The sequence below is a fragment of the Typopeltis vanoorti genome, chromosome 17 (assembly GCF_054136105.1).
Source record: "Typopeltis vanoorti isolate ZY-2024b chromosome 17, IOZ_Tvanoo_1.0, whole genome shotgun sequence".
Taxonomy (NCBI): domain Eukaryota; kingdom Metazoa; phylum Arthropoda; class Arachnida; order Uropygi; family Thelyphonidae; genus Typopeltis; species Typopeltis vanoorti.
The window spans coordinates 84,124,138-84,139,409 of NC_143565.1; the positions used below are offsets into that span (position 1 = coordinate 84,124,138).

The 15,272-nt window shown below is 36.8% G+C and overlaps 1 protein-coding gene across 1 annotated transcript in view; it reads left to right on the forward strand.

Moving 5' to 3' along the window:
• LOC150097580 (inositol-tetrakisphosphate 1-kinase-like) overlaps positions 1–15,272 on the forward strand; it is a 255,498-nt gene that overhangs the window by 119,263 nt on the left and 120,963 nt on the right. Inside the window, exon 5 of the mRNA XM_090406952.1 lies at positions 1,884–1,979. Coding sequence (XP_090263078.1) covers positions 1,884–1,979 — 96 coding nt within the window. The remainder of the gene's footprint in view (positions 1–1,883; positions 1,980–15,272) is intronic.

Here is a 15,272-nt window from a genome sequence, read left to right on the forward strand (position 1 = left end):
TCTGGAAATTTTGTAGATCTGGAAAAGGCATACAACAAGGTGCCCAGAGAAAAGCTTTTCAAAACACTACAATTATATGAGATGAATGGAACATTATACAGATCAATACATAGTCTATATTTAAGTTGTTAATCAGCAGTTAGAATTGAAGGAAATACAGGAAGTTAGTCTGATATGCACATTATCTCCACTCTTATTCATCATCTATATGGATCATATTATGAAAAAAAATGGCATTTTGCCTGATATTAGAATTTGACAAACTTAGCTCTTTGCTTTATGCAGATGATATTGTAGTACTCCTAAATACATCTAGTGCAATTCTTCAGGATTCTCTGACTAAATTGAATAATAGCTGTAACAAATTTGGCATTAAAATTGGCAATAAAAAGACCAAAACTATGAAAATAGGCAGGGGCATAGAAAACTTCAGCTGCATTCTGAATGGAGATCCTATAGAGCAAGTAAAATATTTCTGCTATTTAGGCACAACGTTTAGTGAAGATGGCAGTTAAATCTGGAAATAGACAACAGAATAGGCAAATCTGATATGGTGGGTAGTCAGCTGAATAAATTTATATGGAATAAGAGAAAAATTAGCCAAAACACCAAACTAGCAGTATACAAGATAGTGTTCAAACCAGTTTTAAGTTATGGATCAGGGAGTTGGGTTAGATATAAAGCACTTGATCGAAGACTAGAGATGGATATAAGGGTTCTGAGAAAAATTTAGGGGAGTGAACCAATGGCATCAATAGCAGAATAATTAAAAATGAAGATATTAGAAAGGAACTTGACACTATTAGCATTCAAGAATGTGTAAGCAGAGCTAATCTAAGCTGGTATGGCCACTTAAATAGAATGGGTGAAAAAAGGTTAGCAAAACAGGTGTTTGATGCCAAGATGGCAGGAAAGAGACCAAGAGGAAGACCATGGTCTAGGTGGATTGATTCAGTCAAAAGTGCCTTAGAAGAAATGTTAGATACGACAGTATTGGAGTGCTCATAAGTAATAGTCTGTGGAGGAAGATTGTGGATAGGAAATTAATAATAATGTAAACTTAATCATGTATTGCCGTCATAGTAACTTGAACACCTCTTGGGGGTACATATCAGGAAATTGATAATTATGAGATAAATCCCATTGTGAGATCACCTTTACTTATTTTAGACTTAAGGTGACTTGAAAAAGTATCATGTTTTGTCTCTAGAGCAGGGCTTTTCATATTTGATTCTTAGCTTGCCACCCACTGCACCAGTAATTGGCTAGGTTTACACTTTTTCTTGGGTAGTATTACTATAAATCAGCATATGTAGTATGGACTTCTTTCACAGCCAGCTAATATCCAGGGATTCTTCATGTAGTCATCTATCTATGGAAAGGTTTAGAGAAATTGAAGCAGTTGTTCTTGTTCTTGATAATCAAGACATTGCATCATTTCCAGTGCAAAGGATTTCTGAATCAACTTCCATTGTGTTGTCTTCAAGTTCCCAGTTTTCTCTTCTTGGTCACGCAGTGTTTTGAGGAAATATGACTTATTATTTTAACTTTTTTGAGGTTTCTAGAATACCAAGCAGCTCAATTCTTTGATTTCCTCTATTGTCTTTATATCACTGGTTTTTCACAGATCATAATCTTACACCTTTGCCATTGCATTCCTTGTAAAGGAATTTTGCAGTGTATAAAGAAGATTTTACAAATATTTTCAACCAATTTCTGAAATGCTGATTTCCATGTCATTTTTCATATAGGAAATTGATACCATGGTCATCCTTATTCTTTTCAAGTTCTTCTGACCAAAATCAACTTTAAATTCATTCAGTTATACTTAAGTATTATTTTTCATTTCTAAATAAAAGACAAAGTAATTATCTTTATTTCAGGTGGTGTGTTTATCCCTGCATTTGTCGAATTGACAACCCTTAATAATAAAGAGAACATGGAGAAATTGCAAGCAGCAGGAGTGGAATTTCCTTTTGGTAAATGTCAGATTTTAATTTTTATTCCTTTCCATGTAATAAAACAGTATTTTGTATTAAACATTATGCACAGAATTTGAATTATTAGATATTTATTTCTGTTATTGTTCACATAATTCAGATTAATTTTGTTTAATACATTCACTGGAAATTCTGCTGTACAACTTGCTATGGACTTAGCTGTTAGCATTTGTGCTGCTATAGTTGACTCTTGCTAACACAAACTATTGAAGAGTTCCAGCTGAATAATCTCTTACAGATACAATACTATTATAAAGAATTACAAACAGTATGCTATGCAGATGAATTTGCTTTGTTGCAGTGAACTAATTGGTGATTCTGACACTGTCTTATCTTCATCTTTCTGTGGTGCATTTTATTACTAGGTATCAATTTGGATTCTGAATAAATGAACCATCAACTTAGATGTAATAATCTTTTTACACATACACACAACCAAAAATAAAAAGAAAAAACTTATCCACATCACTAATGCTCACAGATAAATGCAAATTTAATTATGTATGTTGTTAACTACAAACACTTCGTGTGTTTGTAGTTAACAACAACCAGAAATCAACCTCAGCTGTCAGATTATACTCTAGAGCAGTGTTTCTCAACGTGGGGGTGTATGCTCCACAGGGGGACAATTTGAATATTTTGGGGGGCAGTTAGAAAATGATGTTGCATTCGTCACCTCATCAATGATATACTCAAAACACTCACTATTGTCGGTGAGGGGGGACATCAAAATCTTTGAGGTGGGGCATGATCCAAAAAAATGTTGGGAAATACTGCTCTAGAGGATGCTATATTTCATTCTTCTCTTTTTGACTTTCTTTTGCTTAAGGTTTCTTTATCTCATTAAGCATTATTCCTTTGCTGTCTTTACCATTCCTGTAACTCTGAAAATCACTCTGACTGCTGATTTTATCCTGAAGTTTAATTACCTGCATTCTGACCACCCACACAGTGGAAAATTAAAAGTTAAACTTTTTACAAAGTGGAAAATGTAGTTTTCCTTGGTGATTTTAATGTCCACAACTATAACTGGCTCTCTTTTTCCAGTTCAGCTAATCAAATTGAAAGAGAAACTGAAGGATTTTCTGTAAGCAGTAACCTGAAGCAAATCGATCACTGTTAACCATATAATAATCCTCATTACTCACTTAACATTCTAGATATTTCCTTAACTCATTTTCTTTTCAGGTACATTCTTGAGGTCATCTCTCCTCTTATTAGCTCAGACCATAATCTCATATAGGTTTCATATCTAGTAGAACACTCTTCTATCAGCTATTATCAGCCCCTGTCTTTTGGCATTATTACTGCAGTGCCAAGTGGGAAGATCTCCAGAACTTCTACTCCTCCCTTCTATGGTTAGATCTCTTTCTGCTCTTCAGATCTGGATACTTGTGTGATATTGTTATGGAAATCATCCATGTTGGGTGAGAGCCTTTATTTTTCCCACTTCATTCAGAATTCCCTCCTAGTATCCTATGGTTTTCTAAAAGGCTAATCCTATGATTTTTCTAAAATCTTGGGGGGAAAGGGAAGACAGTATTGTAAGTGGCTTTGCAGCTTTTTCCTCAGCCTACTGAAGCTTGTGGTAATTGAAAGACAGCCACTAACAAATCCATATCCAGCTGAAATATCCATATGTAGAAAACTTGCCTCTTGCACAAATAGCAGTTGTGCCTTCTGGTTCCTTACAAGGCTGTTGGCACAGTTTCTGTCCTTCAGTGCTTCCACCTCTTACTGACCCAGATGGCATTACTTCAGCACCTAAAAACAAAACTGACTTCCTGGAAGGAAGAGATATATATATATATATATATATATATATATATATATATATGAACTCCTGCATCGACAAAACAAGGCAAATAATTTCCAGCTATTCCTGAAACTATAAATTATATATTTAGTTTAATTCTTTATCCAAGTGTAAGCAAACAAAGTTTGCACCTGAAGTATCTTCAGTGCTGGGGCAACTTGTGGCAAAGGACTAAGTTCTCATCATTTTCCTTAGTATCCCATAATGCAAAGCACATCTCCTTGCTGACGTGTATTTTGGGAAGGGTCACTACCCCCAGACCAGTTTCGACCTTTATTGAGGTTCAGTGGGAGCCAGGAACTTATAAAAAAAAAAGCACGTGCATGTAGGCACTGTTCTAACGACATGGCCCTAAACACTGAACTAAATCACATCCTCAACAATTTCTCAGCCAATGGCTACCCCCCCCCCCCAAATCTTAAGCTGAAGGTCTGCTTACATCAGCAGACCTTCAGCCCAACGGCCAAGAACACCTACTTAGCCTGCTAGAGAGCACCATCAGGACTTTTAGGAGAACAATAGCTTCATCACTTCATTCTCAGTTACTGTTGTAGTGTGGATGTGTACGTGCTTTTTTTATAAGTTCCTTTTGAAGATGGCAACGTGACGTTGCTGAAATATTTATTAAAGTGTAATTTAATTTATATTCGTATCTACGTTGTCAATTCCTTAAGTGATTTAGTAATGCATAACCAACGTATAAGCCTGTCTACGAGAATTAGAGAAAGTTGTTGGAAGTATTTTTTCACTTGGTTAGACTATAAATTATATATTTAGTTTAATCCTTTATCCAAGTGTAAGCAAACAAAGTTTGTGCCTGAAGTATTTTCAGGGCTGGGGCAACTCGTGGCAAAGGTGGACTAAGTTCTCATCACTTTCCTTAGTATCCCATAATGCAAAGCACATTTCCTTGTGGACATGTATAATGCTATGCATTATGGGAAGGGCCACTACCCAGACTGATTTCGACCTTTATTGAGGTGAAAAAGTAAAGGGTTACTCATCATAGGCCTAGAGTAGTTAGTATAGGAGTGCAAGAGAGCCTGATAGTATTAGTAGAAAAAAAGACAGACAGATAGCATGAGAGAGAGATAGAAAAGGCCTCAGCTCTTTTATATCATCATATAGCCAAAGGCTATCCGTTTTCCTTTTTCACCAATCTCATATAGATAAACAACCAAATGAACAATTGAAACTAAAGCGCAAAGATGACTGATACCCAGGTGGTTAGCCCCATCTGGGTTAACTGCCATGAGTTGGCCTTCTCTGCCTGAGATTGCTCTCCAGTCATCCCTGCAATTGACTATAAGACTACATTGAATTAAGAGGATAGAACTATTTAAAAAACCTCTCATAGCAAGAATAGACAGAATTTTATCTCCCCCTGGTGAATATTGCATAATGTGGGTGGTCTATACCATCTAGTGATAAATTTGATATCTCCTAGAATGCTTCTATCTAAATACAAAAAAATGTCTGACTGAACAATAAAATTTCCACAATACAATATTATAAAGCATATGGATGTCATATTGCTGGTTTTCAAATCCATGTTTTTTTCTAACCTTCTATAAATGGTATTTTAATTCATTAATTATAAAACTCAAAATTCTCTTCCCATTGCTGACAGGTGGTGGGTATTGTAAAAAAAAAAAAAAAAAAATAACCTGTTCTTGTAAATAGTGGCATGCCCAACACATTACATAATTTATTCCAAATACGCAGAGCAAGAGGGCAGCTATAGAATGCATGTTCTGCTGTTTCCAGTTGGTAACAGATGTTCACAGATTGGATCTCCAATGTTAAGGTACCTCCATTTGATGGCATTGACTGGAAGGTGGCCATATGCAATTCTCCAAGCAAGATCCTTCCTGTTATACCCTTGGAACTTCATTAAGTTATGAAACAAAATATTGTTGTCAGTACCTAACTGTGGAACTTCACAGCGAAAGAGATTAAAGATTTCTTTATGCCAAAATTTTACTTTTATAATGGAAAGAATGTCAATTCCGGAGTGTTTTAGCAGGTCTTGGAGTTAAGCACAGAATGTTGTAGTATTCGGGAACAATCTCAGCTTTTGGATCTTTATAATCATTAACTCCAAAGAGGGGAAGATGAAGACCCAAGTAGTACCAGAGAAGGTCTGCACATGTGTGATTAGTTTTCAATATTTTATGGATTTTTGAAGCCGAATTGCTTAAATAGCAAAATTTTAAGACTGGAAGTCCAAATCCTCCATGCTTCGTTGATAGCTGAAGAAATTCCTTTTTAACTTCTTGGTATCGGCTGGACTAAACAAATTGCAGAGGTTTACTATATAATTGCTTTTCTTCAGCTTCTGTGATGTTTGTAATATTTATTATGTACAACTGAGCAGGAAAGATTATGGTTTTGAGTACTATGGCTTTAGAAGAAAAGGAGAATGGCCCTGTTTTCCAGTCTTCTAACATTTCCAAGTTCTTGTATATAAGTTCTTGGACTTGGTAATATTGGGTAAGTGGAGAAGGGAATTCCAAGTATAATGAGGAGGTTCTCTCTTTGGGGTTAGTCCAAAAGGAATGCCTCCAAGATCCCACTTTCTATACGCTCTTAATTTTGCCTTGTCTGCATTAATAATTAATGTGCTAATTTTGCTGAATTTTTCCAAAATACCAAAAAATATATATGTGGAATCGTTATCCTTCAAAGTGCCGACTACATCATTGGCATATGTTAATACCTCATTTTTCTTTTTAGTTGAAGAAACTGTTATTCCTCGCACAGCATATGTATTGTTGACTTGTTGTAAGAAAGGTTCAAGAACCAATGCAAAGAGCAGTGGACTGAGAGGGCAACCTTTCTTGACTCCTTTTTGAATTTTTTCTGGGTCTGATAGGAACCCATTAACTAGGAGGTGGGTGGTTGAATTGGCATAGGCTCCTTTGATAACAGATAGCAGTTTTTTACCTACGCCAATTTGCTGGAGGATGTGGAATAGAAAGGGATGCCCAACATTGAATGCTTTACTAATAGCATTGCCATCGACTGCTTTTTCATGTTAACTAAGCGGATTAGATCACGTAGCAGAAATAGATTAAATTCTACTGCTCGGCCTGGTACTCCATACACCTGTGTGCTTTTAATTATATATTTCATTCTCATTTTGAGCCTGTTATTGATAATGTGGAAAAATATCTTGTAGTTAGTAGTAGATAGAGAAATAGGTTTCCAGCTGCTGATTAAGGTATGATCTCTATTAGGTTTAGGAATGAGGACAGTATGGCTTGCTACAAATTCACTTGGTATGTGTCCTGATGAGAGAAAGGAATTAAATTGTGTAATTAGAATGGGAAGCATAAAACCCCAGGCCTCACGATAAAGTTCTATCCCTGGACCATCAGGTTCTGGGGATTTTCTTGTCTGGCATTCTTTATAGTCTGTGGCAACTTCAGATGCTGTAATGGGGCTGTCAAGCCATCTTGGATATGATCAGGAAAGCCATTAATGTTCCAAGAGTTATAATTTCAACAGTATTATTGTCTTCAAATAGATTTTTGTAGTGTGTTGGAAAAGAGTCAAGGGTGTCTTTAGTGGTGGACATGTCTTCTCCATCAACACAGATTTGAGTGATAGTCCTTTTTTGCAAAATTTTGTAAATTGTCTATTGAAGAATGCAGCTGAAGGGCCAACTGCTGTTGTATTCTTATCTTAAAATTTCTTTCTTCTACTTGTTTCTGCCTTTCCAGTTCTATATCTATGTTAATGTTTCTAATGATGTTGCTACATTCTATACCATTGCGTTGGTTTGTTACAAACCAGCTTCTCTCTTTATACAGGTCTTTCAACTTTTTCCTTTTGAGGAAAGCCTGTTTCTTTCCCCATTCCATCATATTCTGCTTTACTGCTTGTTTGAATTTTAACCGCATATCCCAATTCCAGGTAACATTATTCCAATTCAAACAGAGGGTCTGAAATTTAGTTGAAAAGATCAACGGAAAATTTGGTGGAAATCTCCGTGGTCCAGAAGAGATCTCTACTTTTTCCATGCAGTGGAACTTAAGTATAACTGGATTATGATCTGACATGTTGATGTTAAGATGTTTTATCTGAATTATCCTATTTATAAGGAAAGAAGAGAGATAAATTCGATCAGTACGAGTACCAATACCTTGATTCGTGTATGTGTATGCCTGGAGATTAGGATTGCGAATCCTCCATATATCTACTAGTTGAGCATTGTCAAGACAGGTATTTAACTGTGCATATCCCACTTTTCCACTCCTGGGGTAGTGTCCTCCTATTTTGTCTAATGTGGGTTTTTTTCGATACAATTCCAGTCTCCAACTGCTATGATGTAGTGCAGCACTTCCCAAACTTTTCCGATGATGGAACACTTAACAAATCCTGATTTCACGGAACACCTTGGTTATTTAGTAATGTATTAATTAATAATTAAATGTTAATTTAGCTGATTTTATTAATAATTAATATTGATCATTAATTAATAATTAATTAAACATAAACATCATTAAATTAATTTGTGCTGATTTTCATTGACATATCCCATTCTGATTACCAAAAATTTATAATATTATTTTAAGCACTTATGAGTGAATGCAGACTTTACTCCTGTGCTGGTAGTTTTCCCCTCCCTTTGTACATCCTGGAGATTGCTTTGTAGGCTGGTGGTTGATGATTCATTATCTTTTGTGTCACAAACACCTTCAATAAGAGATTTCTTAATACCAAAATTAAACAAAGTCCCTTGTCTCTTATTCATATTAAAATTTAAATCTGCAGGTCTATTACTTTTAAAAAATCACAGCACTACAGTTTTGAGACTTTCACCCTACAATACAAACTTGCGAAGAAAGTATTCAGTATTACTAGATTTGAGAACCGGATACAGACTACCTTGATCTTCAATTTTAGTGGAAAAATTTTCTTTATACTTCCTTGCTGATTGGTCACTAACATTTGAAACAGATGTTATTTCTTTCAGTTTTGAGAACAGAGGATACACCGCCCATTGTTGTAATCAGCTTGCAGGCAATTTTTATGATTGGTCATAAACAGCAGTATTCCCTTTCCAAAATATTGAAAGGTTTTGATCTGTGAAAATTAATGATAATTCATGAATTACTTCCACGTTTAAAAATACATGGCTTGGTCACTAACATTTGCTACACAGATGCTATTTAGGTGTTCTGGGCCTGAGCTTTTCGACATATTCACGAATATTATTCTCCTCAGAATATTTCCACTATAAAATATTTATTCAAGAAAAATGCTTAGAAAACTAAAACGACAAATTCCAGAACTCTTCGTGGAACACAGTTTGGGAAACCCTGATGTAGTGGATGCTATATAAATATGGCTCCAATTCCTAGAAGAATTTTCATCTAACTGTTCCATTGGATCGACTGTAAACATTTATAAACCTTATTACGCATCCACAGTATTTCCAATCTATTGTCAAGATTCTCCCTTTTGGATATTACAGAATGACCCAAGGAGGTGGGCAAGAATAAGAACTCCTACTCCAGCCCTGTTAAATTTTCCAAAGCTCCAATAAGAAAGAAGTGGATATCTATCTGCAGAAGTATGGTTCTTGGAGAAACAAAAACCTGATATTATGGCATAGCATAAGTTTCCATATAGTTTCTTGTTTAATTTGCCTATGGAATCCTTGTACATTTAATGAGGCAATGCAGAAAGGAGATGCTATGATTATTGAAGTGTCACTGGTAAGTCTTTAACTTCTAAATTTTGAATGAACCCAATGAGGTCTTCAATCTGTGAAGAAGCAATTGTGTAACCTGTTTCTTGTAAACTGTTTTCCAGTTGCTTTCCATTACTTCAATTTCATGGCTATCATTTTTGATTTGGAAGCTAGTTATTTTCTTTTCATGTAGATGATAACTGTACTGAGAAAACTTTGAATCAGTAAACTTTATTATATTTTCTTTGATTGTATCTGTTGCTTTTTCTTTATTAGCATGAGTTGATTCTTCATAATCCATAAACTCTTCTGAGCCTGAGGAGTTTTCATTTGATGATCCACAGCCTTCTCCATTTTAACATTTTTTATTACTTCTTTTTCTTTTAGTTGTAGTACTTTTTTTTAATTTGTTTTGTTTATCTTCAGTTTTTTTTATTAACTTGTCTTTCCTTTTTGATGATCTTGTCTGCGTATTAAATTCTTTCAGTTGTCTTACATGCTTTTCTGTTTCTTCTCCAGTTTTTCCTTGTAGAACAGTTGAAGTTTTTGCATTTCATTGTGTACCTGTTCAGTTGTTATTTTAGCTTCATTATTGGTAATTTCAACTGATATTCCATCAGTATTTGACTGAGAAAGTTGCTGCTGCAGATCTGGAATTTTGGAGCTAATTTCTGACTGATTTGGTCGCACACTTTTTGTGATTTTACCAAGTGTAGTTTGCTTAAAAGCGGCATCTTTACTAGACTGAATTGGAAGATCTGGGAACTCTTCCTTATGCCTCTTTGATATATATATGGTGGCTCTACAGGAGCTCCCACTCTTTCCATGAAAGTTCTAAAAGGACAGGTGTTAGTGTGTGTTCAGAACTTTCGCATTTCTGGCAGGGTTTGAGGCACTGATTAGTGGCATATCCGATCTCCATGTAGTTGAAATATTTAGATTTAGGACAGTTACCACCTAAGTGATCGTATGAACCGCAATGCAGGCACTGACGTTGTACTCCGGGATAGTTTACCATAACTCGGGTTGTACTGATGTTGACAAAATTTGGTATGGGCGTCTTCATATCCATTGTGAAGGTGACATCACCAGAAAATCAATTTGGATCTTCACTTGACAAACCCTTTCGTATATTACTAATCTTACCCCATTTCAAAAATGTGTATAAGAATTTCATTGATATTCTTTATATATTCCATCGGAAATCTTTCGATTTTTACTGTTTTTACCTGACAACCAACCATTACAGGAATAACTGTGCTACCTTCGAAAATAAAACCCTGTATCCCTTGTTTCCACATCTTTAACTACAATTAAATATTTCCCTCTGCCGTAAGGGGTGAAAGAATAAATCTTGTTTGTGCCAACTATCTCTTTTAAAACCTTAGTTACCCATTTCGCTTCTTCACAATTGGGAATTTCAATTCCTAGAGTTTGCACCCTTGGAGGAATTGGTACCATTATCTCAAGTGGAAAAAAGACTATACTATAACCTCTGTGTTTGATTGGAAGAAAAAAAACTTTCAGTCATAAGACTGAGAATAACATAATCCTGTGATACAGAAATAATTTACACTGCCAGTAAATATTTGTTCGACCTTTATTGAGGTCTCTTCAGTGGGAGTCAGACCCAGAGGTGATACCAAGGTTGAAGCAATGCAGAACTCATATTTCCATATGCCAGTTGCCAAAAGGTGTTGCACCTTATTATTAAATTACTCTGGATTAGAGAAAGATGTTGGAAGTTTTTTTCACTTGGTTAGACTATAAATTATATATTTAGTTTAATCCTTTATCCAAGTATAAGTGAACAAAGTTTGTGCCAGGGCTGGAGAAACTCGTGGCAAAGGTGGGCTAAGTTCTCATCACTTTCCTTAGTATCCCATAATGCAGAACACATCTCCTTGCAGACATGTATAATGCTATACATCATGGGAAGGGGAAAGTGATGAGAACTTAGTCCACCTTTGCCACGAGTTGTCCCAGCCCTGAAGATGCTTCAGGCACAAACTTTGTTTTGCTTATACTTGGATAAAGGATTAAACTAAATATATAATTTATAGTCTAACCGAGTGAAAAAAACTTCCAACATTTTTCTCTAATCCAGAGTAATTTAATAAGGTGTGTGACACCTTTTGGCAACTGGAATATGGAAATATGGGTTCTGCATTGCTTCAACCTTAGTATCACCTCTGGGTCTGGCTCCCACTGAAGAGACCTCAATAAAGGTCGAAACTGGTCTGGGTAGTGACCCTTCCCATAATGCTATGCATTATTGGATACTAAGGAAAGTGATGAGAACTTAGTCCGCCTCTGCCACGAGTTGCCCCAGCCCTGAAGATACTTCAGGTGCAAACTTTGTTTGCTTACACTTGGATAACCAAGTGTAAGCAAGGGATTGCCACTAGAGGGCTACACGGTGTGTAGTGTTTTCAGAGAGCTCTCAAAAGCTAAGTATAATTTTGACTGAAAATTGGAATATTGGTTTAAATTTTAACGGAATATTGTCTATTTTTGGTAGCTTGTTGTATCTGTGTAATTTTGGTGTGAAGTCTGTTTTATTTAACTTAGTATTTTAACAATACGTTTCATAGAATAGCACATGGTGCCAATGGAAAGTAAGATAATGGCGTCCAAAAATACGACGTCTTTGTTCAAAAACTGTAATGTGAGGGAGTTTGTCCAATGTGATGTGTGTGGGATGTATGCATTCCCGAAGGAGGCTGGAGTTTGGATGGAAAGTGATAGTGGCATGTGCAGGAAGTGTAAGCAAAGTGAGGAATTGAAGTATGTGTCAGGTCGTGAAATAGTTATGGTTGAAGAAAGCCAGAATGTGAGTGAAAATAGTGGCTTGATAGGGAATTGCGATATTGTACAAGATGGCAATGAGAGCAGTGATCAAAGAGAGAGTGAAAGCAACTATACAGAGAGAGAAAATGGTTTAAATGATGAAAAAAAAAAAGGAATTATTTGTAGGGAGTTAGATCGCTAGCTTGCGTGCAGTGATACAAAGTGCGCAGCGGCAGTTAGAGCACCTGCAAAACTCTTTCCAGAGTGCCTTGGCTAATGGAAATAAACAAGTGTTTGAAAGGAAAAATAAGCGTAAGAGTGGGAGAGTTTCTGAAATGAAGGAAAGAGTGTTGTATGGTGACTCGTTATTAAGAGGAGTGATAGATGGGAGCTTAACTAAATCATACTTACCAGGTGCGAAATTTAAGGATGTAAGTTGAGAGTATTAGAGCGCAAAAACAGAGGGTGAAAGAATTGATAGTTGTGGCGGGTACGAATGAATTGAAAGGAGATAAATTTTTTATGAGAGAGGACTTGAAAGTATTGTTAAAGGTGGCGAAAGAAAAGAGTGACAGAGTTAGGATGGTGAGTCTGTTCCGCGGTACGACAGAGAGGAGTTTAGGAGGGCCATAATTGCAAATGACGTTATGCGAAGGTTATGCAGATGTGGTGTGGAATGAGTTTGATGGGCGAAAGGATTTATACAAGATGAATGGCCTGCGTTTGAATGGATTTGGTGTGCAGAGACTGGAAAAAGTGTTGCTGAATGAATGAAGTGAAAATGGATGTGCAGAACCAGGGAAACTAGAACTACCAAGGAGGGGGGGGGGAGTGGATATGCGGACATCAGTGAGACAGTTGAGTGTAAGAATGTATATAATGTACCTGAGCCAGTACTAAGGACAAGAAATTGGAATGGGATAGTTAGCATAATGCATCAAGATAGGGGTGGGACAAAGGGACCTCTGCATTTCATGTATACTAATGCCAGGAGTATTAGGAACAATAAGGAAGAATTTTTGGCCTTGATTGACTCTTCCTGGCCACAAGTTATTAGCATTAGTGAAACATGGCTGACAGAAGATGATATAGTTAGTGGGATAGAATGTGTAGGTTATAGTGTGTTTAGGAGGGACAGAGAGAATAAAATGGGGGGAGGTGTGTTATTGATGATAGCTGATGAACTACAGCCAAGGAGAATTGAAGTTGTATCGCAGGATAGTGAAAAGAGCTCATTTGAGGCTATTTGGTGTGAGATTGAGACTGGCAGAACAAAATATACAGTTGGGTGCTGCTATAGACCAGGTGATGGAATAGATGGTGGAGATAGTATGCATAAACCAATTGATGAAATGAGTGGAAGGAGGGTAATTATTATGGAGGATTTCAACTATAGTAACATTGATTGGAAGGAGGAGAGGGCACATGTGAGGAAGGAAATGAATTTTATTCAATTATTAAGGGATAACTATCTGAGACAGCATGTAATTGAAAATACTAGGGGTGTGAGAGTGCTTGACCTGGTAATAGCATCTGAGAATTGGACTGTAATGAATATGACCATGTTGCCACCTATTGGTGAGAGTGATCATAAGGTCTTGACCTGGGAGGTGGCTAAAGGTGTGGAATTTTCGATTAAGACAGGGTGTACTGTGGAATTACCATGCTGGCAAGTATGACAAGCTCAGGAGATTGCTTGGATCAGTGCAGTGGCATGTAAAACTGCAAGGGCTGGATGTCGATAGAGCATGGGAAGTGGTCAAGGAGCATTTACAGGAGGTTAGGGCTGATTGTATACTTAGGGTCCAAATAGTAAAACAAGTAGGGGTTAAATGAATGAATAACACAATTAAGCTTGAGCTGCAAAAAAAAGAAACTGTGGAGGGAATTTAAAGAAAAAGGTGACCTGCAAGCACACGAACGGTATAAAGCGCAGGCCAGAAGGGTAACGAGTGTGGTAAAAAAAAGCAAAAGCGAATTATGAAAGGAAACTAGCTATGCAAGCTAAAGAGAATCCCAAACAGTTCTTTCAATATGTTGCAAGCAAAAAATAAAACTGTACATGGCAAAATGATTTTAAGGAATGACAATGGTAAGGAGGTCACTGAATCAGTCAGTATAGTGGAATTACCGAGCGAGCACTTTGCAAGAGTATATCATCCAGGCGGTGACATTGAAAAAATGAAGGAACCATTAGATTATACGGGAATTGTGATGAATGAAGTGGAGGTGAATAGTCTATTACAGAACCTTAATGTGAATACATCTGTGGGATTGGATGGTATACTGGCATGCGTCTTACGTGAAGCGGCTAAAGAATTATCAGTCCCTTGACTATGTTATTTAATCTGAGTCTCGGGTCTGGTTTAGTCCCAAAGGTGTGGAAAGAGGAGAAAATAGTTCCACTGCATAAAGGAGAATCCAAGACTACTGTTGCAAATTACCGGGACCGATCAGCTTATCAGGAGTCATCAAGGTCTTGGAGAAAGTAGTCAAGGGAAAAATACAGGAATGGGTTGATGAAAATGAGATACTGTATGGGGACAACATGGCTTTGTGAAGGGTAGATCATGCCTCAGTAACTTGCTCAAGTTTTATAACACAGTGACGGCTGAACTGAATAAGGGTAATAGGTTTACAGTGATACTGCCAGACCTGGCTAAGGTATTTGACAGGATACCACATGGAATTCTAATCCGTAAATTACAACATATGGGAACGGATATAGGGTTGGTGAGATGGATAGGGGGGTGGTTGATCGAGAGATATTAGAGAGTGGTTTATTCAGGAGTGGACTCCAAGGGACGGCCTGTGACTAGTGGTGTGCTGCAGGGTTCTGTTCTTGGACCACTGCTGTTTAATTCGTTTATTAACGATATAGGGAAGGATCTAAGAGGAACAGTTCATTTGTTCGCTGATGATGCAAAGTTGGGTAGGGCAATAGTGAATGCAAACGATGTCAAAA